Source organism: Syngnathus leptorhynchus, chromosome 8 (genome assembly GCF_054491065.1).
Source record: "Syngnathus leptorhynchus isolate UIUO chromosome 8, UIUO_Slep, whole genome shotgun sequence".
In the NCBI taxonomy this organism is placed as follows: domain Eukaryota; kingdom Metazoa; phylum Chordata; class Actinopteri; order Syngnathiformes; family Syngnathidae; genus Syngnathus; species Syngnathus leptorhynchus.
The window spans coordinates 10,619,885-10,644,243 of record NC_141202.1 but is presented as its reverse complement, the minus strand read 5'-3'; the positions used below and the strand labels follow the sequence as shown (position 1 = coordinate 10,644,243).

At 45.8% G+C, this 24,359-nt stretch overlaps 1 protein-coding gene across 2 annotated transcripts; it reads right to left on the bottom strand.

Annotated features, from left to right (window-relative positions):
• Positions 1-1,716: 1,716 nt before the first annotated feature.
• Positions 1,717-24,359, bottom strand: myh14 (myosin, heavy chain 14, non-muscle). Of its 2 annotated transcripts, XM_085918421.1 has the most exons (44): positions 24,027-24,358; positions 20,650-20,821; positions 18,504-18,710; positions 17,711-17,867; positions 16,359-16,386; positions 15,960-16,071; positions 15,412-15,423; positions 14,808-14,900; positions 14,665-14,728; positions 14,344-14,442; positions 14,067-14,210; positions 13,784-13,998; positions 13,502-13,654; positions 13,204-13,377; positions 12,972-13,145; positions 12,778-12,892; positions 11,104-11,309; positions 10,914-11,035; positions 10,770-10,839; positions 10,522-10,682; positions 9,861-9,969; positions 9,647-9,778; positions 9,352-9,558; positions 9,141-9,278; positions 8,941-9,064; positions 8,694-8,865; positions 8,406-8,618; positions 8,195-8,339; positions 7,874-8,080; positions 7,696-7,800; positions 7,462-7,614; positions 7,110-7,358; positions 6,918-7,031; positions 6,699-6,797; positions 6,412-6,624; positions 6,163-6,324; positions 5,967-6,095; positions 5,730-5,818; positions 5,523-5,646; positions 5,241-5,449; positions 5,002-5,110; positions 4,765-4,937; positions 4,568-4,591; positions 1,717-4,436 (listed from the first exon to the last, which is right to left on the bottom strand). In XM_085918421.1, the coding sequence occupies exons 2-44, from the start codon at positions 20,815-20,817 to the stop codon at positions 4,241-4,243; spliced, it is 6,069 nt and encodes a 2,022-aa protein (XP_085774547.1). In that variant the 5' UTR covers positions 20,818-20,821; positions 24,027-24,358; the 3' UTR covers positions 1,717-4,240. The 2 variants fall into 2 exon arrangements, with proteins under 2 accessions (XP_085774547.1, XP_085774548.1); XM_085918422.1 differs by lacking the exon at positions 10,770-10,839 and having other exon boundaries at positions 10,522-10,667; positions 11,009-11,035; positions 24,027-24,359.

Here is a 24,359-nt window from a genome sequence, read left to right as displayed (position 1 = left end):
CTCTTAGCGAGTGGGATTTCATTGAGAATGACTAGGTTCAAGAGAGAGGAGGGAGGGGGGAGGCAAAAGGAAGTGGGGTATTTGCACTGATGTCACTTCACACACACGGACGACGTCCACAGGGAAACCTCGTCGCCTGTTTGGAGGAAGAAAAGCAGCAAAATCACAGGTTTGCATTTTTAGATTCTTGTTTGAGAATTTTTAGAGTTGTAAAGTTTTGATGGATTCATAAAATTTAGGCCGTCAGAGGATACTTTACTGCAGGTCACTTTTTTTTTTTTTTTTTGACTGCTAATTAGATTCAATTTGTTTTACTGCATCTATTTTGCTGTACGAGAACCTCAATGGGAATATTTTGAACTCTTCATTAACAGAGCATCTCATTCCACAGCTGTCTTCTTGTGTCTGATGTTCACTTAAGACATGCAAGCGTCCGTGTCGGTGCCGCTGGAGCCCGGGCCGGAGCGAGGGGCGCCTTGGGGCCGGGACCTGTACACCTTTGTGACATCGGCGGCGGGTCACATGATGAGGACCCTCCAGAAACCCCGCAAGAACCGTCGGTCCAAGCGGCAGGTCAACCACCGCCGCTTCTTGCACAACATGATACAGAGGTGCGTAGATATGAGCTCGGCATTTATTTATCTTGATTGGAAGATGCGACTGAGTGATTCACGATGTCAATTTGAGGCTTTTAGGGTATTTTGACTTTTTTTTCACATGCCAACAGAAAGTTTGCTGACATCGAGGCAGCTAATCGCCAACTGGCGTCAGCTCTCTACTTGAAGGAGGTGGAGTCATTGACACCTGAGCAGTCATGTGATCATTCAGATGACAACAAAGACCAAAGTGTCACACAGGAAGTTGAAAAAGGGACACAGAAAAAACACGACACGGCTTCAGCATGTCCTACTGCCGAAGTGCTCGTCCATTTGGATGATTCTGAAGAGGCCGCACCCATCTCTCCCTTCTTCACGCCACTTCTATCGCCGTTGTCCTTTGACGCTACGGAAATGTTTCTCGACAGCCCCGGCGACGCAAACAACTTGGTGGACGTAACCGAGAGTGACTTGGAAGACATTTTGGATCTGTTCTCGTCAGATGACGAAGCCGCTCGTCATACGGGTTGCTTCCATGAAACCAAGGATGGGGATCGCAGATGCAGTCGCCAGGGCGACGACGGACCAATCATAAGCCATCTCCACACAAATGAGGACTTAGTCAACTCTGAACCACTTTCCGTGCTGTCTAGCTGCCAACACAAGATGTCATTGGGTGGCGTGGCTCAGTCTTTTTGTGCCCCGCCTCTGGAAGCCTCACTATGCCACATCGTGACCCCGCCTCACGAAGACCAACTGATGTTTACCGACATCCTCATGGATAGCGAATTACCTGAATTTGCATCTTTTAACACGCATTATAACCAAGATGTTTACGCTCAATACAAAGTCTTGTAAAATGTTGAAGTAATTCTCATTGATTAAAAAGAATCAAGAGTATTAGATGAGTGGAATATTTTGCATGTCATTTAAAATCCTGCGATGATGGTTCAAATACTCTAATTATGCTGGGCGAATCATTTCAAAAAATATAAATGGATAATTACAAATTTCAAGCCTGATTAATTTTGAAGTGACTTAAATGTTCATATCAACAAATGTGTATGTGCAAAGATTATTTGTTGTTTGCGTGAAATAAAGCACACCGATGCAACCAAAGTGAAAACCAACAACATATATTAAAAGTGGACCCCGGACAGATGTATTATACAGCTTCATTAACAAACAATTGCAATATTTCAAGTTGCACAGTAGCCATGAGCAAACCATAAAGATGAGAAAGATGAAAAACACCTTGAGAATCAGCATGCTACGGACAAACAGAGCTTTGTTGTCTTCAAGCATTCAGCGTTTGTGGTTGTGAACGCACTCGTGTTCATGTTCAGTAGAGGCTGATGTGGACAAATATACCCATCGCTTTTGTGCAAAGTACAGCCATTACACAATGTTGTAAAATACAAATCATTTGCATATTGCCAAAACAAAAAGCACATTAGGAATCTCTTTCATTGGACTACGACACAGTAAGGTCCAGGTGTTTGGATAGTGGAAGTCAAATAACCTTAATAAGTCATTAAATAGCAACAAACAAGATCCTTTGGCTGTCTTTTAGCTGTGAATTATTGAGAGCCTGTTGTTGCTAAAGTTAGCTTAGCACTTAGCATAAAACACTTATTTTGTCATCTGGTCGTTGTGACTCATGAACCCATCATTGCTAATGTTAGCCTAGCATGGCTGGGAGCATGTCAACACTGATTAAAATGCAAGCTTTTCTTCTGTACTGGTCCAGTGCAACATTCATATTGGTAAACATAGACCCAGGTCAGTGTATATACTTTACCCACAGTAAAAACATTCACAACAATTCCAGAAACATTTGAGCGGGGGCAAAAATAAAGACCTACATCTTGAAACCTCTTATATTTATAGCTAACGCTATGCTATAGCTTAAAATGGAGCACGCAGATGTCACGATGGAACATAGTTCTCCTGAGGTCATTTGAAAAAAAATAAAATAAATCCTCATCTGTACTATTTGGAGTTTGATTAACACAAAAGACAGGCTTTTATTTTATGATTTGAACATACTCGGGTCCCACCACACAATGCTAAGTCGATTGCTTTAGCGTTTAGCTTCAAGTTTAGCAGCCAGTTGAACTTAAGTGTGGCAGAAGAGGTCATCACATTTGTCAAAGGCTGGATTTACACTGCGAGTCCACAATTTTCATTTCATGTCCATCCCATTTATTGGACTGTCAATTTTCATGTACATTACAAGTGAGACATATCGCATCTGCCCAGTGCGATATTATTCCAAGTTAAAGATATCCAAAAGCATGCATTTTTCTTCACCCCCCCCTTTACGATGAGAATCCAGGCCATTATCGTATTAAATATAAAAATGTGTCCTAAATATCCAGGAAAGGAACATAAAAGAGGAAAAATGTGTTGGGAAATGGGCAAGTTGATTAAAAACTACTTAAGTCTTCACTTGTACGACTTGTTGCCTCTATTTATATCTAAACCTACAATACTTATCTTCGAGGGAAGTCACCCAAAAGCAATGCTGGATGATAGTAAATCTCCTCTATTCTATTCTACTAGATTTAATCCCTTTTCTCATCCATATGACAGCTTTCATTTACAGCTCAAATGTAATGAACAAAAAATATTAAGACTACCTTGTGCAAGACACCCGTGTTTTTCAGTCTAAAAAAAAAAAAAGGTTGTTTTACTTCGGATACAGACATGGTAGAAAAATGTCTCTCCAGTGAATCTTGAGAGTAATTTTTGCACAATAAAAGTAAGCGTTAACATATTTAACTTGATATAAATGATAGAAATACAAATAGCTTGTTTTAGATCAATAAATTAGACTAGCTACGGAATTAACATGTTTGACGGGAGCTTACTTGTTCATGGGTCGGTCTGGCTAATTTCCTCGCGATGTTAGCAAATAGTGCAGTTATGCAAATGGCGCTTGTAAAAACTCACGCGAGCCTATGAAAACACGTATTCCATAACATTTGCCCCACGAGAAGAATGAGGTCAACTTTTTCATCAAATATGTGGCTTATGCAAATAGATTGTCCAATTTGTCATTCTGCAGCAGCCTTTTTATTTTTTGTCATATTAACATCAGCGGGTGGGCAACCTGTGAACCACATGGGGGCGTACCAGAGCATCTGAAGTGGCCCTCATTGCAGATATGAAAATTCCTAAAACAATTAAATAATAAATAAATAGTAAAAGAATGGCCAGGAGCTAGGAAAGGTGTCAAATTTTTGATGTGCGTTTGTGGTTCAAAGGTGCATAAATAGCTGCTGCTTTTTTGGTTAGCAACAGTAAAGTGATCAATGGAAATTTGAGGCATCTAAATGAAGGAGACCTTTATTAGAAGAGCGGGAACTATTTGATGGCGTACAGTATAGATTTTTTCCCCTTCATAATTTCAATGAGCCGTGATAAGGAAAGGTTGCCCACCTTTGATGAAAGAGATACACATGGCTATAGTGTTTTCTACGCCAATTCAAACGTGAAAATTTTAAAACTGCAACGTGACTTCATTTAGAATGTTACAAGGTTGCCTTATAAGGTAAAAAAAAAAAAAAATCAGTAAATTCAAAGCAATTCATCGACTATATCATAAAGTAGTGTAGTGTGCATGTGTGCGTGCGGGTACATCATTGGTGTAGGTTGTTGACATTGAAGGTGGGCGGAGTCGGGTCCAGGCTGTGCTCCGAGGACGGGGTGGGGGTTCGGGGCAGTCCCAGGGAAGGCGTTGGCGAGGCGGGCGGCTCTTCCGAATCAGAGTTGTCCAACGAGTAGTCGTCCACCAGCGGTCGCCGTCCGCGGATCATCAGTTGCAATGGAGCACGTCTGGACCAAGAAAAAAAAAAAATCTTAACTGCAGTTTTAAAATAATGTGCGTACAGTGAGACATTGACAGACATGGACAGAGAACAAAAAAAAAAAAAAAAAGACAGACAACAAAAAACACAATGACCTACTGCTCTGGTCTCCATTCGGGGACGCTGAGTGTTGGTGTGACGTGGACAGATGGGACAGATGGGACAGTGTTAGATGAAGACAAATGGATGCAACGAAAAAGAGCAAAGCAAAAGGGAACGTTAACGTCAATGCTCAACTGAAATGGTGTTGTTAACGCAACGCGGGGAGTATGGTTGCGCGGGCGCAGGCGCGTTACCTGAGCTGGTTGCGCAGGCTGGTGATCTCACGCATCCTGCTTTGGCTGTTCTCCGTCAGCTCTTCCAGTTCTCGCTGCAGCTTCCTTTTCTGCGCATTGGAGCGTGAGTTCTCCTCCTCTACTTCTTCCAGCTGACGCTTCAGCTGCCTCAGGCGCACCATGGACTTGTCCAGCTACGCCACACAGATGTCAATTCAGAAACTCACAAACAAATAAAATGTTGAAATATGATGTTACCTGCTCTCTGTACTGGTCGGCGTGCCTCCTCTCGTCTTCCGCCTGCATCATGACCTCCTTTAGTTTCTTTTCCGTCTTCCTCACCAGTTTGTTGGCAATGGCGCGCTCCCTAAGAGACAAAAGCAAATGTATTTATTTATTTTCAAAGCCCACATTCATAATTATTGACTTTTTGGTTTGTGGATGCTTTAATTGTTACTATCCCCCCCCCAAAATAAATGTGGTGTTTTGATTCTCACTGTCGCTCTTGTTCCAGCTGCTCCTCCATGGATTCAATCTTGGCCTCCAGGGCGGCGACGCTGAGGCGGTGTTTGCCCCTGACGGTTCCCTCCAGCTCCTCCAGCCGCGTCTTCATGTCCTTGTTGTGCCGCTCCAGCTGCTCCCGTGCCGCCTCTGCCTTCTGGGCCAGGGTCCTCTCACCCTGTAGTTGCACTGTCAGCGTCTCCACCTAAATGTAGCCATAAAAACAAAAATCAATTAGATTGCCCCTCCGCCATCTAGCATCGAACAATCTACTGCACCTGCAACTGCATCTTTCTTTGTCTCTCTGAGAGGAGCTCAGCATTGGTCTGCTCCTCCTCTAGCTCCTCCTCCAGCTGGCTGACTCGCATCTCCAAGCGGCGCTTCTCTTCCAAAAGCGCCGTCCTGAACAAGCGGCAAAAAAGAATGTTTCAAATGACGGCATCGACCCGACCGGGAGCAATTCGGGAGCGCGCGGCCGCACTGACTTTCCGGAGCTGTTGTTGACCATGTCGTCGGCCATTTCGTCTCTCTCCTGCTGAGCTTGTCGTCTCTGCCGGTCGGATACGGCCAGCTCCTGTATGCACAAAAGAAGCCGTATTTTTTTTTTCTCCACACTGCAAGGTTGACTTGAATTCAATGAAATAAATATTCAGCCGTAGCAACTGTGTTCCAACAACCCGATGAAAAAAAACCCAAACGTTTTTGACGATGATGGCACAAACCTCAGTGAGCTGCAGCACTTCGGCCTCCAGTGTTTGGATTTTCTTATCGTTGTCTTTGGACTGCGCGATGACCTCATCCCGCGTGATTTTGGCCTCGTCCAGCTCTCGAAGTGCCTCCTTGAGTTGACTCTGAGACGAACAGGCGCAGACGTTTCTCAGAGCCTGCGCGTCGGCTCGGTGCTTTTGCGCTTCGTACCTGCAGCTTCCGCAGATGCTTGACAGCCTCCTCCTTGCTGCGGCTGGACGTCTCCACCTGAGCCTCGGAATCCTGTAGCTCGGCTTCCAGCTGCTTTTTGGTCAACACGGCCTGGGAGCGCTGACTGCGTTCCTCCTCCAGCTGGAGCTCAAGCTCCCGCACCTGGCATCATCGCAAGGAAAGTGCAACAGATTCAATAAATAAATAAATATCTTGAACATCTTCCTCATGCTTGCTCGCCATCTCTACCTGCTTGCTGAGGGCTCTCCTCTTCTCTTCGCCTTTCTCTTCACTGCTGCTGATCTCCCTCTCAAACTGAGCCTTGAGCGCCTGCAGGGTGACCTCCAGCCTGAGCCGAGAGTTCTCCGCCTCCGTCAGCTCCTCCTCGAGATCCTGCGTCTGCGTGCGGAGGCTCTCGGCTTCCGTCTCCAGGGCCCTGCGGGTCCTCTCCAGCTCGTGGACCTGGACGCGCGGACAAAGTCACTCGCCGGACCAAGACTCCGGACAGAAAACTAAGACAGAAATTCAAGTCTTACGTTCTTTCCCACGTCATCTTGTTGGTTGACGAGTTGCTCCATTTCCAGGCGAAGCTGCTTGTTGGACCTCTCCAGCTCGTCCCTCTGGTCCTGGGCTTCCTACACACATTGATTGAGAAGGACATCACGATGTAGCTCAGTTAAGCTTTTGAGTGTGTAAGGCGCTCCCTCGATCAACAGAGCTTCACCGTAGTCCGAGTTTGGTGGTCGATCAAGTACCTGAAGAGCTCTGGACAGGGCAAGGTAGCGTGTCTCCTTTTCTCGACTATCAGCTTCCGCTCGGTCCTTCTCCTCTGCCAGACGTGTGCTCACTGCCTTCTCCTCGGCCAGACACTGCGGGAGAAGCGGGACGGTTGACGATTCGGAGCGGTCGAGGCAATCGTGTGAGAATTTTGAGGGGCCGGCTCCCACCTGGTCGAACTTCTTCTGCCTCTTCTCCAGAGCCGTGCAGTTCTGCCTCTCCCGCTGCAGGGCCACCGTCATGTCCTCGATCTCCTCCCTGAGACGCTCCCGCTGCCTCTCCACGCGGTCCCTCTCCTCCTCTCGCTGTTTCTCTCTCTGGATGGCGGCGTCCAGCTCACGCTGGAGCTTCCTGCGTGTCTCTTCGCCGCTCTCCACCGCCGTGTTCACCTCCTCCGACTGCTTGCGCACCTCTGACAGCTGGATGAGTCACGGCGGAAGCGAGTTAGAAAAGGAAACAGCTTTCCAACTCCATCTCAATGGAAGGGGGGGGGGGGGGGGGTGTCAGGTAGGTAAGTCCTACCTGCTGTGTCTGAGTCTGAAACTGCCGAGTCAGCTCCCTGGACTTCTCCTCTTCCTCCTCCACTCTCTCCATCAGTCCCTGCCTCTCCTCTTCCAGAGCTCGCACCCGAGTAGCCAGAGCCAACTTCTGGCGGGTCTCCTCCTGCAAGATTTCCTGAAGGGTGGAGAGCAAAAGATTGGTGGGGAGGAATTTCCTTCACAAAATTTTTTAAATAAAATCGTCCATGTTTGCTACCTGTGCATCATGAAGCTGGCTCTCCAGGCTGGTGACTTCTTTGGACAAACGGAGGGATTTGCTATCAAAGGACGACAGATTGCTGGAGAGAGTCTCAACTTCATTCTGGAAGAAGACAGGAGTAAAAAACGTGACTGACTTGGAAGCGACTCGAACGTACACGTCAACTCTGTCCCACCTGAAACTTGTGTATGCGCTCCTCTTTTTCTTCTTTCTCTTGCTCGGCCTGAGTGAGCCGCATGTTGATCTCCTGCAGCTGACTTTCGGCTCGCTTACGACTTCGGTCGCTCTCTGTGCGGTTGGCCTGGAGGGTCTTCAGCTCTGCACTCAAACTCTGCTTCTCTTCCTCCAGCACCAGCTTGGCCTTCTCCAACGACTGACGCGCCTGAACCAGAGCACGGAGGTCGAGGTGACGCATGACACAACTGGGTAATTCCAATGTGAGTGGGGGGGGCACAATTTCAAAAATAATCTCAGATGGTCTTTAATTTCTTCTCACCCTCTTGCTGTTGTCCAGCTGTTCCTGCAGATTGTCTATGGCGGCGCTGTGTTTGACCCGGAGCTCTGACAGCTGGGCCTCGTGGCGGCGCGTCTCATCTTCTACGCAGCGTTGGAGGTCATTTAACTCCACTTCCCGACGAGACCTGAACGGAGCCGGGGATGAAATCTTGATCTAAAAAAATAAAATCTGAACAATCACTGGGTCCTACCGGAGCTCCTGCTGTGCGGCGGTGGTGTCCAAGGTGTCCTCCAGCTCGGTCCTCAAAGCCTCCAGCTCCTCGCTGAGGTCCCGCCTCTGTTTCTCTGCCCGCTCTCTCATGCCTCGCTCGTTCTCCACTTCCTCCTTTAGCTCCGACACCTGCGACATGGCTTCCCTCAGCGAGCGCTGGGCCTCAGAGCGGCGGGCGCCCTCTTCCTCCAACCTTCCCCCCCCCCACAAAAAAGTGATTCAGTGACCGAGAATCTCCTTTGAGTTTCTGTATGTGTGTTTGGCGTACCGGCTCTGCAGGGAGGTGATTTCTTTGTCCTTCTGGGCCAGACTGCCCTTCAGCTCGCTGGAGATGAGGCCCAGGTCAGACACCTGCTCTTGCGCCTCTATTGCCTCTGTCTCCATCCTTCTCTTCCACTTTTCCTGCTCCAAGCGCGCCTGCTCCTCACGCTTCAGACGGTCTGAACCACACGCACGCATTTAGATACAAAAAGCCACACACAGAAATTTGATGATCAATTTTATATTTCCATCACCTTCTAGGTCGGCGAGGACGGCCTCCTGTTTGTTCTTGAGTTTGTTCAGACTTTTGCTCTTCTCCTCCTCTTCGGTGAGGTGGTCGGTCACCTCGCTCAGGCGTTCCTCCAGCTGCTTCTTCTCCTGCTCGATACCAGGCGGTTGACAGCGTGGGAAAAACTATCGCAAGGGCCGAGACAGCCGTCCGCACGACACCAACCTTGCTGAGGCGATCTCTCTGCTCCACTGCGCTCAGAAGGTCATTCTCCATACTTTTGACTTTGGTTTCTAAGGAGACCTTCTCTAGCAAGAGGCGCTGTCTAGCAGCCTCCTCCTCTTCTAGTTGATCCTCAAGGTCCTACATGGACAAAGTTGGAATGATGCTCTCTCGCAAACCCAACAATAGGTGAAAAAACGACGACATTCCACACCTGAATATTCTGCTGCATTTTCTTCTTCTCGTTAATCATCTGCACGCCCCTCTCCTCTTCCTCCTCCAAGCGGCTCTCCAGCTCGGTCAGCACGTCTTCCAGCTCCTGCTTGCGACTGGCCAGCCTGGAGCGCATCTCCTCGGCTTCGGCAAACAGCTCCGCCTCGGCCTGCAGCTGGTCGGCCAGCACCGCTTTCTCCTCTATCAGCTAACAGATGAAAAAGACGGGCGATGGTCGTGGGTGAGCGACTTTTCCGAGGAGATGAAAACAGTAAACCGAGTGTAGGTTTGCTCACCACTGAGTGTTTCTTGTCCAGGTCGGTGTAGTCTTGCTCTACTCGGGTCAGTCTTTCCTTGGCTTTTAGCAGCTCTGATTCTCTGATCTGGATCTCCTCATCTTGCCGGGTCACCTGCAGCAGGGGTTTCACCTGCCCAGCACAAATCAAGAGCCAAGTAAGAAGATATTTTTGTCTGACATGTTTATTTAAAATGAATAGTAGATCGTGGCACCTTTGTGAAAAGTCGCCACCACTGCCAGTTCTTGAGTATGAGATAAGCATGACAGTTCCTCTGCATCACCCTCAGAGCGCTCAGCTGCTGCTGCTTCTTCGTGAAGGCTCTGAGAGGAGAGCGAGACGACACAAGAACACCTTTTAGCAAAGAGCAGGTGGAAATCGGTCATTGGTCTGTGGCTGCTATTCAACACATTTCTTATAAATTGAATGTATTGCAATGCATTTGAAAACACAATTGAACAGTATGAGAAAAGAAATACAAAAAATAAATTCGACGTATGCATAGCTACAATGCAAGCTCCGATCAAATGCTGTCAATTTGTATAAAAAAAAAAAAAACAGAAACAAAAACAACGCACAGTTTAAACAGTGGCTTCTTCTCACATTCTTACAGCTGACTGGCAATGTGAATGAACCGACATTTCCAGTTTCTAATGAGCCCGCCGCCGCGTGCGCCATTATTTATGCCATTCGCAGAATTCCAAAGGCCACTCGCCAAATTCCTGTCAGGGATGTTCTGCTCCACACGTCACCGTCGAGGATTGTGGGCAAGTTCAAATATCCGTGTGGCTTGAAGAGCTTATTGGACATTGTTCAAATATCCGTGTGGCTTTAAGAGCTTTTTGGACTTCACAGTGGTTGCTCGTCGTGCTTACTTGCGTGCAAGGAAGCCTCTCGCCGCACTCTGGAAGCGTATGATGGTGTCGGTGATTTTCAGGTCTCGCTCCTCCTCCAGGTGTGCCAGCACGCCGGCTCTGAAGAACACTTTGCTTTGGCCCACCCGGAACAGGTTGGGATCCAGCTCCAAGGCTTTGATCTGAGCAATGACATTAAGAGATGAAAATCTGCATCATGTTTCCGTTCTGTCTGTGTGACAAACCAGCGCTGGTGAAAAAGGACTCACCATGAGTTCTGACGCTTGTTTTCCATCCATGAAGGTGCGAGGAATAGCGTTAGGAGTCAGAATCTCATATCTGCGGGACACATTTCACTTAGTGAGCGCTTATGCCAGCGTTGAGTGGCACGAGTATGAGAGACAACAACTCACCTCTGTCTGAACTCCTGGAAGGGGATGCGGTTGGGGAAGCCTTGTCGGCAGATACGAATCCCTTCCAGGACGCCGTTGCATCGGAGCTGGTCCAGAACTAAGTGGGGCGCCAGCTTGCCGGCCTAAAGACAAAGATGAATGAGATCAGAACCTTGATGAGAAAATTCAGTCGGATGCAAAAAGCTCTCACCCTCTTCTCGTGGTTGGGAATGATGCAGCGGAGGAAGTTGGGGTTGGTGTTCTTCAGCGTGGTCATCAGTTTGGACAGCGACTCTTTGTACAGCTGGCCCACGGTCCTGAACATTCCCTTCTTGGTCTTCAGTCCCGATGCGCCAAATGCCACTTGGCTGCTGTTCTCGTTCGACGACACCTGGTCCAGACCGATGATGCGGTCCACTGGACACAACGGGGGAGAAGCGTGAGGACATGATGGTCATCAGCTAAAAAGTGCTACAAAAACTTCTGCGCACAACATGAAATCAGATAAATGGACATACCGTATTTGTGCAAATATCATTTGTACTTATTTTTTTCAAGTGTGCCTCGAGTCGAAAGCAAAATGCACTCATAAAAAGAAATCAACTAAAGAACATAAACAGACACAACACCGGGGAGCAATTAACAAGAGTCTGTTAAAAGATCGTTCGTCGTCGTTTAGGAAGCTGTTATCACATCACCAAACGTCCTGTTTTAAAGAACGCAGTGAGTGGAATGAATCCTTAAATGGCCTGAGCAATAAATATCCAACGAGAGTGTTTATAAAGTGAGATAATTAAGTGGCTACATGTTTTTTTTTTTTTTTTACTGATTGGAAAGTGTCTGTTGAATTGCGGCCCGGCATCTAACATTATTTGAGCAAATACGGTATACTAAATTTCAAATTAGAGATGCAGGATATTGCTTTACAGACAAATTATTTGTAAACAAGCTACAATTTTCAAGTCTTTTTTTTTTTAACAATGTCATGAAGCATAATGTAAGCCAATATTTTGCATCTCATTCAGGATCACAGTGCTGCCTTCTTTGGATTATGCAACTCCAAGTCGATCCCGAATGTCGCTTTGGCGTCTACGACAGTGAGCATGCGGCTGCCATCTTCACACAGGTCACACTACTCAACTACTGAACTCTGGTGAGCTGCTTCACTATAAATGGGAAACGATACAGCACACGGGCACATCTACTGAAAGCAGAACTAAAAAAAAAAAAAAAAAATACAATACAGTGAACCCACGTTATAAAGAAAATTATTAAGGCAGCATAATAAAAATCAAGAGGAGGCTTGTTGCTAATTTCCAGCAGGCCGTCTATGGTCTTTCACATCCTATGTTAGCGTTAAGCTAAGACTTTTGTTATGTTATGGTTTTATTTGATCATTTTGGTGGGCGGGGCAAAGCGTTTTTTTTTTCCCGATTTTCACCAGGTGGGTAGAAACAAACGAGGGTTTCACTGTATTGACAGTGGGCAGACAAGACAATCTTGAGTAGGAAGGAGCGGTTCATGCAGGACACACACGTTGGAGCGGAGGAACCTACTGTCGGTGCCATTTGCCTGCAGTGTGGTGTAGGAGTCAAAGAAGTAGACACGAGGTAGAGTTTGAATATCTGAGGTGGGATGCGGGAAAGTTAAATGAGGGAAAGGACGAGAGAGGAGAGAGAAAAGAATCAGGAAAGGTTGCGTAAACGCAGCAGAGAATGTGACGGAAGAGAGACGGATGGATGAAAGCGTGATGATTGCAAGAAAAGAAGAAAAAAAAAAAAGGAGAGAAAATAAGTTAGTGGAGTTTCGTTAATTTGATTTGAGGGCTTTGAGGAGAAAGGCTGACAAATAGTTGAACGTATGAAAAAGGAGGCGTCGGTCTCACCCTCCTTCCACAACTCGGAGACAAAATGGTCGGACGACTGGTGGAGGAGAGACGCCACGTTGTCGTTGAGGGGATCCATGTTCTTGACCAACCAGTCGTTGGCTTTGTAGTCAACCTGACGACGTGAAATCCAGAATTGTTTTTAAAGATTTTGCACCTTGTGCTGTTTCCTTCTTGTCAAGTTGAAAGGGCACCTTTCCAGCATAGTGGATGATGGAGAAGTCAGCTTCACCGCGCGGCTGCTTGGCTTTGAAAAATTTAGGATGGGTTCCTTGCTGGCTGGTCAGTTTTTCCACGAATGACTGGTCCGTTGCTCGAGGGAACCAGCACTCTTCATCCAAGAGGGCCAGAACGCCGGGCGGCTGGGCCTAGACCGAGGAGATCATGTGATGCCAGACTTTTTAATATGTGAAATAGCGACCGTACCGGTCTTTCAATGAGATCGATGCAGGGCTGCAAATCGAGGCCAAAGTCGATGAAGTTCCACTCGATGCCCTCCCGCTGGTACTCCTCCTGCTCCAGGACAAACATGGTGTGGTTGAAGAGCTGCTGCAGCTTCTCGTTGGTGTAGTTGATGCACAGCTGCTCGAAAGAGTTCAGCTGCAAGAAGGAGACGAGAAATTCATGGTATGATGAAAATGAAAAAAAAACATTGTGCAGTACAAAAACAACATTTTTGACTTGTGCTGGACCTGTTTATATTCTAATCTTGATAAAAACGCACCAGGAAGATCTCAAATCCAGCAATGTCCAGGATGCCGATGAAAGAAGCTCCCTGTCTCTGCCTGCGGTCCAGAGCTCGGTTGATTCTGTGCACCAGCCACCTGAAGAGGCGTTCGTACGTCGCCTTGGCCAGGGCCTCCACGGCAAAGTCAGCCTGGAGAATAAACAACGGCTGAACTCACTCGCAAAGAGATCAATGTCCATCACGACACCGCTTTGAAGTGTTTGTAAACAGGAGGCGGGCAAAATAAGTTTGAGTGAACGCTGAGCTAACGATTGTTACCTGTTCTTTGGTCTGGGCCTTCTGCACGTACTCCCGACCCACTTTGATCCTGGGTGTGAGGATGGCCCGGGTGAACTCCAGCACGTTGATGCCCAGCAGATGGCAGAGTTTCTGAGCTGCCGTGTTGTCGGGCATGGACGCCTGATCGTGGTTCTTCTCCTTTGTGAAGGTAATGTTCCCAAATTGGAGCCCGGCGGAGATCACCTTCAGCATGGCTGAGAGGACAACGTTTCCGTTCAGGTTTCAGAGCGTAAAAAAAAGCCTTGCTTTGACCTCCACTTACACATCAGCTCCTCTGGGTTGAAGCCCATTATGGCCATGGAGTCCATAGTCTGGGTGAAGTTCTCCACATCACTCTGACCAGGAACAGAGATGGCACCCCCGCTGAGAAAGCGGTACTCGTCTGCAGTTCCTAAGAGCAGGTCCGCTGTGGACAAAAAAATAATAATCAGATGAGACGTTTTTATTAGTGGTGAATCAAAAGAACTGAGTTTTTCGATTTGCGATGTGATAGAAGTTCATTTTCTTTTTTATGCGCTTAATAAGTACAACAGACTCACATTTCATAGTCTCAGAAGCTCCGTGCAACATCTGGTAAAAGATGTGGAATGTCCGCTCATCTTTGGCCTGACGGGTGGCCCGGGACTTTTCCAGGAGGTCTTTTGAGTTTACGGGTCAAGGATGTTCACACGCTGATAAGCGGGGAAGGAAGAAGGAAAGAGCGACAACAGCCTCTTTGACACAAAAAGAAATTCGCGCAGTAAATCCGCCTTGACCTTGACGAGTATGTCAAATCACTTTTCCCCATTGAAATGAATTGAAATGTCATTAATCCGTTCCACCCAACGGTGACGGAGGTTCTCTTTAGGTGAGAAGGATACAGGTCTCAATGTTGGCACCGACAATATATCCCGCCACATCAAAATTAATCCGAATGAATTTACCCTGAAGAAAAAAAAATACAAATGATTAAATACAACTAAAAATGAACAAAAAACAACATCAACAAAATCCAAGGTCTTACAAATCTTGAGGAATTGTCATTCTTGGTAGTTTTGGCGTTGCCGAAGGCCTCCAGTATGGGGTTGGCCTGTAGCAGTTGTCGCTCCAGCTCGCCCTACACACACACACACACACAAATCATTTTAACTTCACACACAACAGTGAATATTTTCATAGTAATCAATTTTTTTGCGGTAACAATGGATCTAAGGATTTAAAAATATCCGTAAGTCATCTCTCAAGCAGTGCAAAAAAAAGGACGGCCCTAAATAGCCACCACGCGCCTGCGCACAACTCGCACACTAAACAACGGTTCTCAACATTTGTCAGAACAATTGAACCGTCATAAGGGGACGGCTGGAGGGCAAACGGGGGCAGCTTCGACTCATATTGGGCTCGCTCTCGTCTGTTGCCGTGCAGTGGGCGTGCAAAAGCAATCAGCTCAAGTTGGGCGTGTTAGAAAACTTTTATTAAGGAGCCATCCATCATCGGACACGCCGCCATGCCTCCACGACTTACCTTGTAATCAGCAGTCTATGACATTTGTACAGGCATTGAACATGATTCTTGAATTTCAAGAATCTCGACAATTTAGCCCCTCCCTCCCTAAATTTGTGCATACTCACATATTGCATAATCTGAGGAATTGTGCAGAAAAGTTGAGTGATGGGGGGGAGTGGGCAGGTGAACACATGGATGGGAGAAAGAAATGGGACAAAAAGAGACACATTGAAATTATAAGAAACTGAAAGGTCTCGCTTGTTACATGCAAACACGACAGGAATGAGTCACTGTTGCTGAGTCGGACGTTACGATTGACGGCTGATTAGAAGAAAAGTCGGAAAGGAGTGGGACCAGCCTTGAGGAGGCCACTCACCTTGTTGACCAACGTGGTGCCCCTGGTTAAGGAGCGAGAGCCGTCCATCTGAGCATGCGGTGTTGGGAGGACAGAGAAGAGGGGAAAGAGGAGCAGGAAGGAAGACGCAGGCGGGAATAAGTAAGACAGCTAACGTGTCACTTTCAAAGCATGACAGATAGGCAGCGAGTGAATTAACGCCTGCTCGTATTTCAAAGAGCGGAAAAAGAAACGCCGACGTAAGCGTTATCGCCTAGCGTGACGCTATTCGCTAGCCTCGACGTATCCACAAAAACGCTGGCCAAAACAGCGTCGTACCTGCAAAGCATCTTTGCTCCTGGGAGTGACGCCCTTGTGAGAGGACGCCACATGAGCCAGATACTGAATGACCTTTTTTGTGTTTTCCGTTTTCCCGGCGCCCGACTCGCCCCTGAAACACAAAATCAAAATGTCATCGCCCTTCAAACACGTTACAAACACAAACTGGAAAGCACGGAAAACAAACTCTACTCAATTAAGGCATGATTTTTTTTTTTTTGGGGTGACAAAACTTTTTGATGGTCTTGCATAGTCTGGAAGGACTGGAATAAAAGAAATGATTCCATTTTACCTGAAAAGCACACATGCACCATGACTGACACTAATGCCTGACACGGACACACACGTGACACTTCCCTGAAGGCAAAAGAAATTGAGCGGTAGCTAAAGGCTACTCACGTGCACAGGATTGACTGATCCTCTCGGTCTGTAGAAAGACACAAAAAACGTTCAAGCTTAGTCAAAAAGCAAAGGTTGACAGAATGAGTTCAAAATGTACAGCACATGGTTGTTGTCTTTTTTTTAATGCACCTTTTGACAAAATATACCATGTAACAAAAAAACTAGAAAAGATTCATGACACATCATCAGGCATGAATTAGACACACGACGGACTATGCCGAGGTGCCACTGTAAATCAAAGTCAGCTAACTGAGGACCGCTTATTTAATTGCCGCCACCTCTTGAATGTCCGGGGCTTTGTTACATTGACTTCCTCCACTACGCGGTCTCCCCTCTGCATGCTTAATTAGAGCCACAAAAGCGGTCCCGGGCACACTTTCTCCTCCTGGCAGCCTTCAGCCGGACGTTTTTTTTTTTTATGGAGCCGGGCTACTCGTGAGCATTTCTCATGTGCTGGAGTGCAGAAGAATTCATACTGGTCCTACTGGTTCTGTCGCCGCAGTAACACGCCTGCAGCCAAGTCAGAGGGTGGTGGCAGGCACATAGACCCAGAATCTGATCTGGAAGCCACCCTGGGGCACAGCGATGGCTCAATCCACCTGCTCTTACTTTTTTTTTTTTTTTACAGTGGTGGGAATAACAAATGAGTAATCCTTTCTTTCAGTATTTGTGTACAGGAGGATTTGAAACTGTCCTTCACAGATGCACTAAGGATGAGTAATTTTTGGCAGACGATAAAGAATATATGTGTATTTTGTTACATTGTCCGTCTACTCGCTGTGCTCAAAATCAATGAAAGAGTTTTTAAGGAGAAACAGATGCTATTTGTTAGCCCGCCTATGGCATTTAACATTTTTTTTTTGTCAGAATTAATCTAACACAAAGTACATTGTGCTAACTTATCAAACTGGGCCTTGTATCACTTTCGCTTTGAGTCTGTACTTTTTTTTCCATTGTTGTTGTCTCAGAACTACTTCCCTGCTTAAGTACAAGTGTGAGAACTTTTGTCGTGTTTACTTCTTTCAAACACAAAAATTCCTATAGTATTAATTCCTGTTCCGAACAAGCAGCATTCCGTAATAACGCGCCTTATGTGACGAGTGACTCGCTAGCAATGCCACTCCTTGTCGCTTGCTTTCAGGGAAAACTACAATCTCAGCCAATTTAGATTCACTTTTGATAAGAATGATAAGTGACAGGGACACACCACACCTTGGAAGCGCACCCACGGTGCGGCTACGCGACCAAAGATCACGCACCCGATTTTGAAGCCGCATTCCAGTCGAGCCCAGCTGATAGCAGATGACGGCCGATCGCACAGTTTTGTCGAAGATAGCGTCGTTAAGTACCTTGCAGCATGCTGCGATAGGCCGCCTCAGATATGGCGTAAATGTGCGGCGGCATCTCGTGGCGCTTTTTGCCCCGGTACATCTCCACGATGGACTCGGTGTAGATGGGCAGGTTCTTGTAGGGGTTCACCACCACGCAGAACAGCCCCGAATAGGTCTGCAGAAATAACAAAACAGTCAGATTTTACAAATCAACGTTTTTGTGGAATCGACTGACAGCAGCGCTATTATTTCTGGAGCCGTTTACAAAAGGAGTCTCAGCGGCATTGGCTACATGATTACTTAGGTTGGAATCTAGCACCCACATGGGTCCCGGCATCTTTCATTAAGGCACTCAATCGATCACTCGAGACTGGGTGGATGCGTCCCGTGATTGATGGAGATCTGTTTAGCTTGACAGCTACACTGGGACTAAGACTAACCCAGCCAGGATTCATTCCGTTAATGCACTTTGGCGGCTGAACTGATTGCCTTCATGCTACTTGAGTCTATATGCCGGGGCCACGATAATGTCTTGAGCTGCTCAATATTTGTCAGCAAGATGGAAAAGATAACATCAACAAGTTTGTATACTGGAGAGGCAGAATTTGATCATTACCGGTATTTGATTGATCAAACTGGTAATTAAAAGAGAATATGGCATTGGGCAGCCCTTTCCCCATTCGATTTTTTTCGGTCCTAAATGAAAATATTTCAACTTTCAAAACATGAAACTAGTCACAATCCTGATTGGATAATCAATGGGAGGCGTGTCCCAAAATGATTGTCTATGTGTGTTGTGTAACGGGCTCACATAGATCAAGCCTGAGTAGTATCTCTCCCTCAGGTTGTGCAGCACGGAGGCTTCGTTGAGGCAGGTGAGGTCGGCCATGTCCTCCACTTTGCTGAAACGAGGCGGGTTCATCCGCTGCAGCTCCTCCCGGGACAGCGTCAGCAGCCTCTGGCTGTCGCTCAGCTCCACCTCCACCTCGTCGCCGCGCTCCTCTTTGATGCTGGCCGACTATCCGGAGAGACACCAAAAGACTACTTTAGATTCTTATTGGAAGATTTTTGCATTGGCCTGGATGAAAACAAGCTTTGTAGCTATAATTTGGCATATTTACATTTGTTTTTATACTGATTTATACTGTTCATTAATATACATTGTCCCCACGCAAATAAATAAATAGATAGCTAAAGAAATAAATGGTAGCTTCTTTCGTCTACAGCTAAATAAAATAACTAAAATTGACAAAATCAAAATGAAAAAAAATACAAAGACAACCGCTTCAGAACTGAATTTTGAACTGTGTGCGTTGCGTGATTGGTGTGTTGCCACGGTGACAGAACTGCAGCGTAACAGACAGAAGTTGGGGTTGGGCGGCCTTGACTGAATGACTCAGCGGGCCAATGCTAGCATTGAGAGAATTCCTGACACACAAGGAAGGGAAAGTGGTGTTGTTTAACAACATGGCGAAACTATGAGTGTGCCTTTTGTATCATGTTATCAACGCGAAATATTTTTTTTTCTTTTAGTATTTGTCTTTCTGAAAACTTTGACTTTTCATTTTGCAAGTAACAATTTTCTGTTGTAACGTCGAAACTTGACTATTATCAACATGATTTGATTCTAGTAAATTTTAAAAAAAAATTCTTCTAATTTTACATAATTTTGTAATACTTGAACTGCATTATCGGATAACCTCAAAGTCATTATTTTCAAAACAAAGTTTCACTGCCGCATTGTTGAAAGATTTGTGTCTGTAATGTTAAAAATGTACTACCGCATTTTTGTCAGAGCACTACGACATTTTTCTTGACGATACGAAAGTCAAATTAAAAATGCATGTGGTTTTTTTTTTCGTCCGGTGGTGTCATTCTTATCGTGACTATAACATGAAGTCAGCGTCTGTGCGATGGGGAACGTGAAAGCAGAGCATTGTTCTATTCATAGTTTACGACAAAACCCGTTCCGCAGACAAGGTGGGATGACGCTCATCACTCCTGTGTGGCAATTTACGCAGAGTGGAACTAATTGGGATGGTGAAAATTTTGTAATCTCACTTTGCCTGGAGTTGGAGCCCACGTGCAATATAATTATCGTTGTAAAAGTGACAAGAGACGCAGAGTGCCGACACGTCCTTTGCTGCTCGGCCCGGTCTCACTTGTTTGACACGCCCTACCCTGAAGGAGCTTGGGGTGAACTTCACCAGAGAGAATTGAGATTATTTTGATAACCAACTGGAAAGTGGCAGGATGAAAATCTCATTTATTCTTTCTACTTGGATGATGGACTGGGCCATATATTCAAATAAAGTGTCAGATTTTTCCCTCACAGAAATTTGTATTTGAATAGTGAATGGATTTTTTTCACCCCCTTAATTTACAGAAAAAGGCAAATGACATTCAAATCGAGTTTTACTTTTTGGATTTTTTTGGGGGGAAGAAACACACCAGTTCAGTTTCAAATGTTAAGCAAGATGATTGCGCTTCGCTCTTTGGTTGTAATAGCCTTGGAACACACTTGGCATTGGATTTTTTTTTTTTGCTCATTGTGCAAACCCAAACCAATTCCAATTGAGTGACAAATCTGATACACTAGTGCAGGGGTCGAGAGAGCCAGATTTGGCTCTTTTGGCGACATTAAAAAGAATATATTAGTACACTCATAAATCGTTGGGCTTAAATAAAATACATGCATTTAATTGTATTTAACCTATTGTTTTTTTTTTTTTTTTTAATGGAATGGCTGGAAAGGCCATTTATGGTTCTGTCCGCCAAAAAGGTTCCCGACCCCTGTCCTAGTACTCATCTGTTTCATGTGCTTTAAAGTGTGGAAGCCGCTAAGAAAAAAAAACTTTAACCGGCTTGATCTAAAAACTCAATTGAGTGTATTGATGAATTGATTAGCCTTTCTTGAATATTGACACACAACACACACACACACAAACACCACCCACCTCGAAGCCATGCTTCTCCGACGGCACCCACACCAGACGCTTGGCCGCCCAGTCGGCCTGGCCGGCGGCGGAGAACACCGGCGCATTGGCGTTGGGGGAAGATGGAGCCACCCCCGACGTGAGGAAGCGGGTGACATCATTCAGGCCGCCGCCTAGTGGCCTGGACATGGTACTGGTGACAATATGAGAAGGAAAAAATAAATTTAGGAATGACTACAAAAGCAACCCGCTGGCCTACTCAGTGAAGGCACCACTACATATCCGAAACGTGCAATTTTTATCAGACATCCAGGACGCATATCTAATTTGCACCACTTGGGAGGACAAAAAAAAAAAAAAAAAACATTGGGGAAATTGTGTCACTTGAGACATGTAGTATTAAGCCAGCCAAAGGGTGCGGTGGAAGCAGGCCAGAAGCATCCAGGCCTGATGCGATGTGAGCACGGACCAGTGATGGCCTAATTGGAAGACAGAACAAATCAAGGAGAAGACATGAATGAAGGAAAAGGCTGAGTGAACTGACACGACAGTTGAGGAGCACGGACGCAAAGTCTGAAGGGGAAAAGTTGCATAGCAGAGATGCTCTAAAGGCTATAAAGCAAATAAAAATCGACTTCATCATTACTTTTACGAGCAGGCTTGCGCTGCGGAAGCAAAAAGCACAAAAGCGTTCTGGATCGTGATTCTGTGAAAGATGAGACGACGGCGCAAAGTGGCGAGTGTGAAACGAGTGCGGAGGATTGGAGATGTGTTCTGACAATGTCATGGTTCCGTGAGAACCGCTCACTCGAAAACGTCCCAATGAGGCGGATTGAGAATGCTTGAAAGCATCATTAGTCAATAAAGTTCCCCGTGAATACAATTGTGATAGACGATTAATCATTGACCAATTAAATCAGATTTGTTTTCATTATTAGTCAAAAAATTAAGTTGTTTTTTTTTTGTGCCAAAAACATACAGTGGCCCCACCATATTCAGCATTAACAAATCTATCTATTTTTGTGGGAACCCTCGCTTATATACATTTTATTTTAATCAACGCTGTCTATGCAATTTTGCATTGTTAAGCGAGCAGACCCATAATGTGCTAAGGTTAAATTTGTAGTTCTTTATGTTTAGATTTACATAACACTTCCAAATGGTCATGCAAGACTCGTTCACAGGCTGTACCTCAAAAAACCTGGAAGTCAGGCCACTCCTAAATCGAGGTACTGCTGTACTTCATTGAGCCCTGAGATGTTGCAAAAAAAAAAAAAAAAAAAAGATAAATGCGAGGACGCCTATGATAATTCAGTTACTTTGTTCATGTTCTATGATGACGTGCTTTGTGTACGATCATGAGACTTTCAAATGTCATGTTATGCGCGGCAAGCTTAGTCCGCAGAGTCGCTCATATTCAAATGAGCTACTTGTGACGTGTGCGCAAAGTCCTACATTTTGTTGAACGAGCGACCGCGAGAATGCATACTTTTTGCTGATTAGCCGTGCGTGCTGATTAGAAATGCAGACTATGGAACCGCCTTACAGTGTGTGTGTGTGTGTGTGTGTGTGTGTGTGTGTGTGTGTGTGTGTGTGTTTGTGTGAACTATTGGGTGTCTCTGAGCCATGGCAGGTATGTCATCAGGCCTGATTCCTGCCGTGTGTCGTACTCAAGCTTCTTTTTTTTTTTCCTTTCTTGCAATGTTTGTTGATGACAGGGCAGAGAGTTTGCAACCCTGCCACTACCATACCTGTTACAATAAGACAGGGTGTGGAATAGACAATTGAGCCACCACCACCCAAGCCAGCCAGTCTGACACTGGCAATGAAATAACTTAGGGGTGGTTTGAAAAGGTGTGTGTTAAAAAAATATTCTTCTTAAAATTCTTATGTGAAGGCAACATGGTCGGCTTATCTGGGAGAATATTAGGTACAAGAAAGAATTTTTGGTAATATTACAACTTTGGAATTAATGTCTCAAGACAGGTTTTCCCTGGACTGACATTTTTGTTTTTTTTAACAGTATTTTTTTAACACTTTTTTTGCACATTTAAGATCAGTGGGTTTTTTTTGGTATGGATTACTGCATTCCATGGTAACGAATGATCAGCCTGGTCGGTTTTGCATCAAAAGTGTCTCAACAATGGCAATCATGAGATGGAATGCATTCATTTCCATAAAGTTGACATCATAAACACTTTGTTATGTGCAACCTCTTGTGAGCCCGGTGAGCGTGGGCGATGTGGACTCATTTGTACACAATTCCGTCTTGTTAGTCCTGTTCCTACACAGACACAATTGCACAGTCTCAGGGACGCGCGCGCACACACACAGAAAAGCCAACAGCTTCCCTCCATAGCAACATCCTGAACGTTGCAGCTTGATGACAACAAGCTAAACTGTGAGGTCACCCACAATGGGGAGGGGGGCGGGGGGGCTGATTTGAATTTTTTTTTTTTCAGACAGAAAGGAAATCAAAAGTAATTGTTGCGCAGTTAGAACATCTGCCTCACAGTTGTAGGTCTGGGTTCAAATCCCATTGTGGGAAGCAAAGAGCGGAAGGAAGGAACGAAGGAAGGATGGCAAACAAAAAACAAGCTAGGTCATAAGGGTAGAAAGGAATCAAGGAAGGGAAGAAGGAATCAATTAGGTGTGAAAAGTAAAAGCAATTTAATTTAATACATGTGACATCTTTTTGGCTGACACTTCACTTACGGAGTCTTCTGGATTAAACTAGAATGATTTGTTTATTATTGATCCTAGATAGTGAATGAAAGAAAGACGGGAATTAAATTTTAATTGGTAAGGGATTGGAGACGGACACACCTTCCTCTTCTTGGCTTTCAGGTGCATGATGAGGCATTTTATCAAGGTTAAAAAAAAGGGTTGTAATAAAGCAATTATTACACGGACAGAGAGGCAGACAGACGAACAGCACATCTCTGCAGTGGTGCTGGGGGACCCTCGAAAATGTCCCCCACTCAAAACCACACCTCGGTGATCGATTACAAGGATGAGCAAGGCCATTTTCCCAACTGACATGAGGAAGCCAAGATGACATTCAGCAGTACAATTCCATTTTTTTCCCCTCATTCTCTCGTTATGAACGTCAATAGCGCATCAATTGGCCACCAGTCCCAACGGTTGCAATGCGTAATGCAATGGTCATAGTCAGCCAGTGGCATTCCCCTTTGAAAAAAGCCATTTCGAGGTACGTCTTTGTTTTAACAAAGGTAAAAAAAAAAAAAAGCCCCGTGAACGCCTCACCACCAACGTTCATTCTTACGCCACCTTCAACTAGCGTTAGCCGGCTACAAGACACAAATATGAGGCGTTCAAGGCACTCACACCGGCTCCTTTTCAAAACCTTGAATTAGACTCCAGCGAAAGGCTCTTACCTTCAGGTTACGCTCCAAACGCTTACGGGGATACGGAGGAACGGCCTCAGGATGTTTCGTGGCTATTTGGCTCTGGGATAGGTGTGTAGCCTACCGCAGAGGCGTCTTTTATCATCGCACCGTTCAAGCCCAGTGGAGCCAGCCGCACATTCACCACACACACACACGTCCTGCTTGGGAATAAAGTAGAGAGAGAAGTAAGGGCAAAGCGTCGGGCTTCAGCCCCACAGCCGCGCTTCCTGTCCCAACACCAATCAGAAGGTAAAATTCGGGCCCAGTCCAGGAGCTCCGCCAATGGAAAGCTACAAAGGGCGCCGTGAACCCACCCTGACG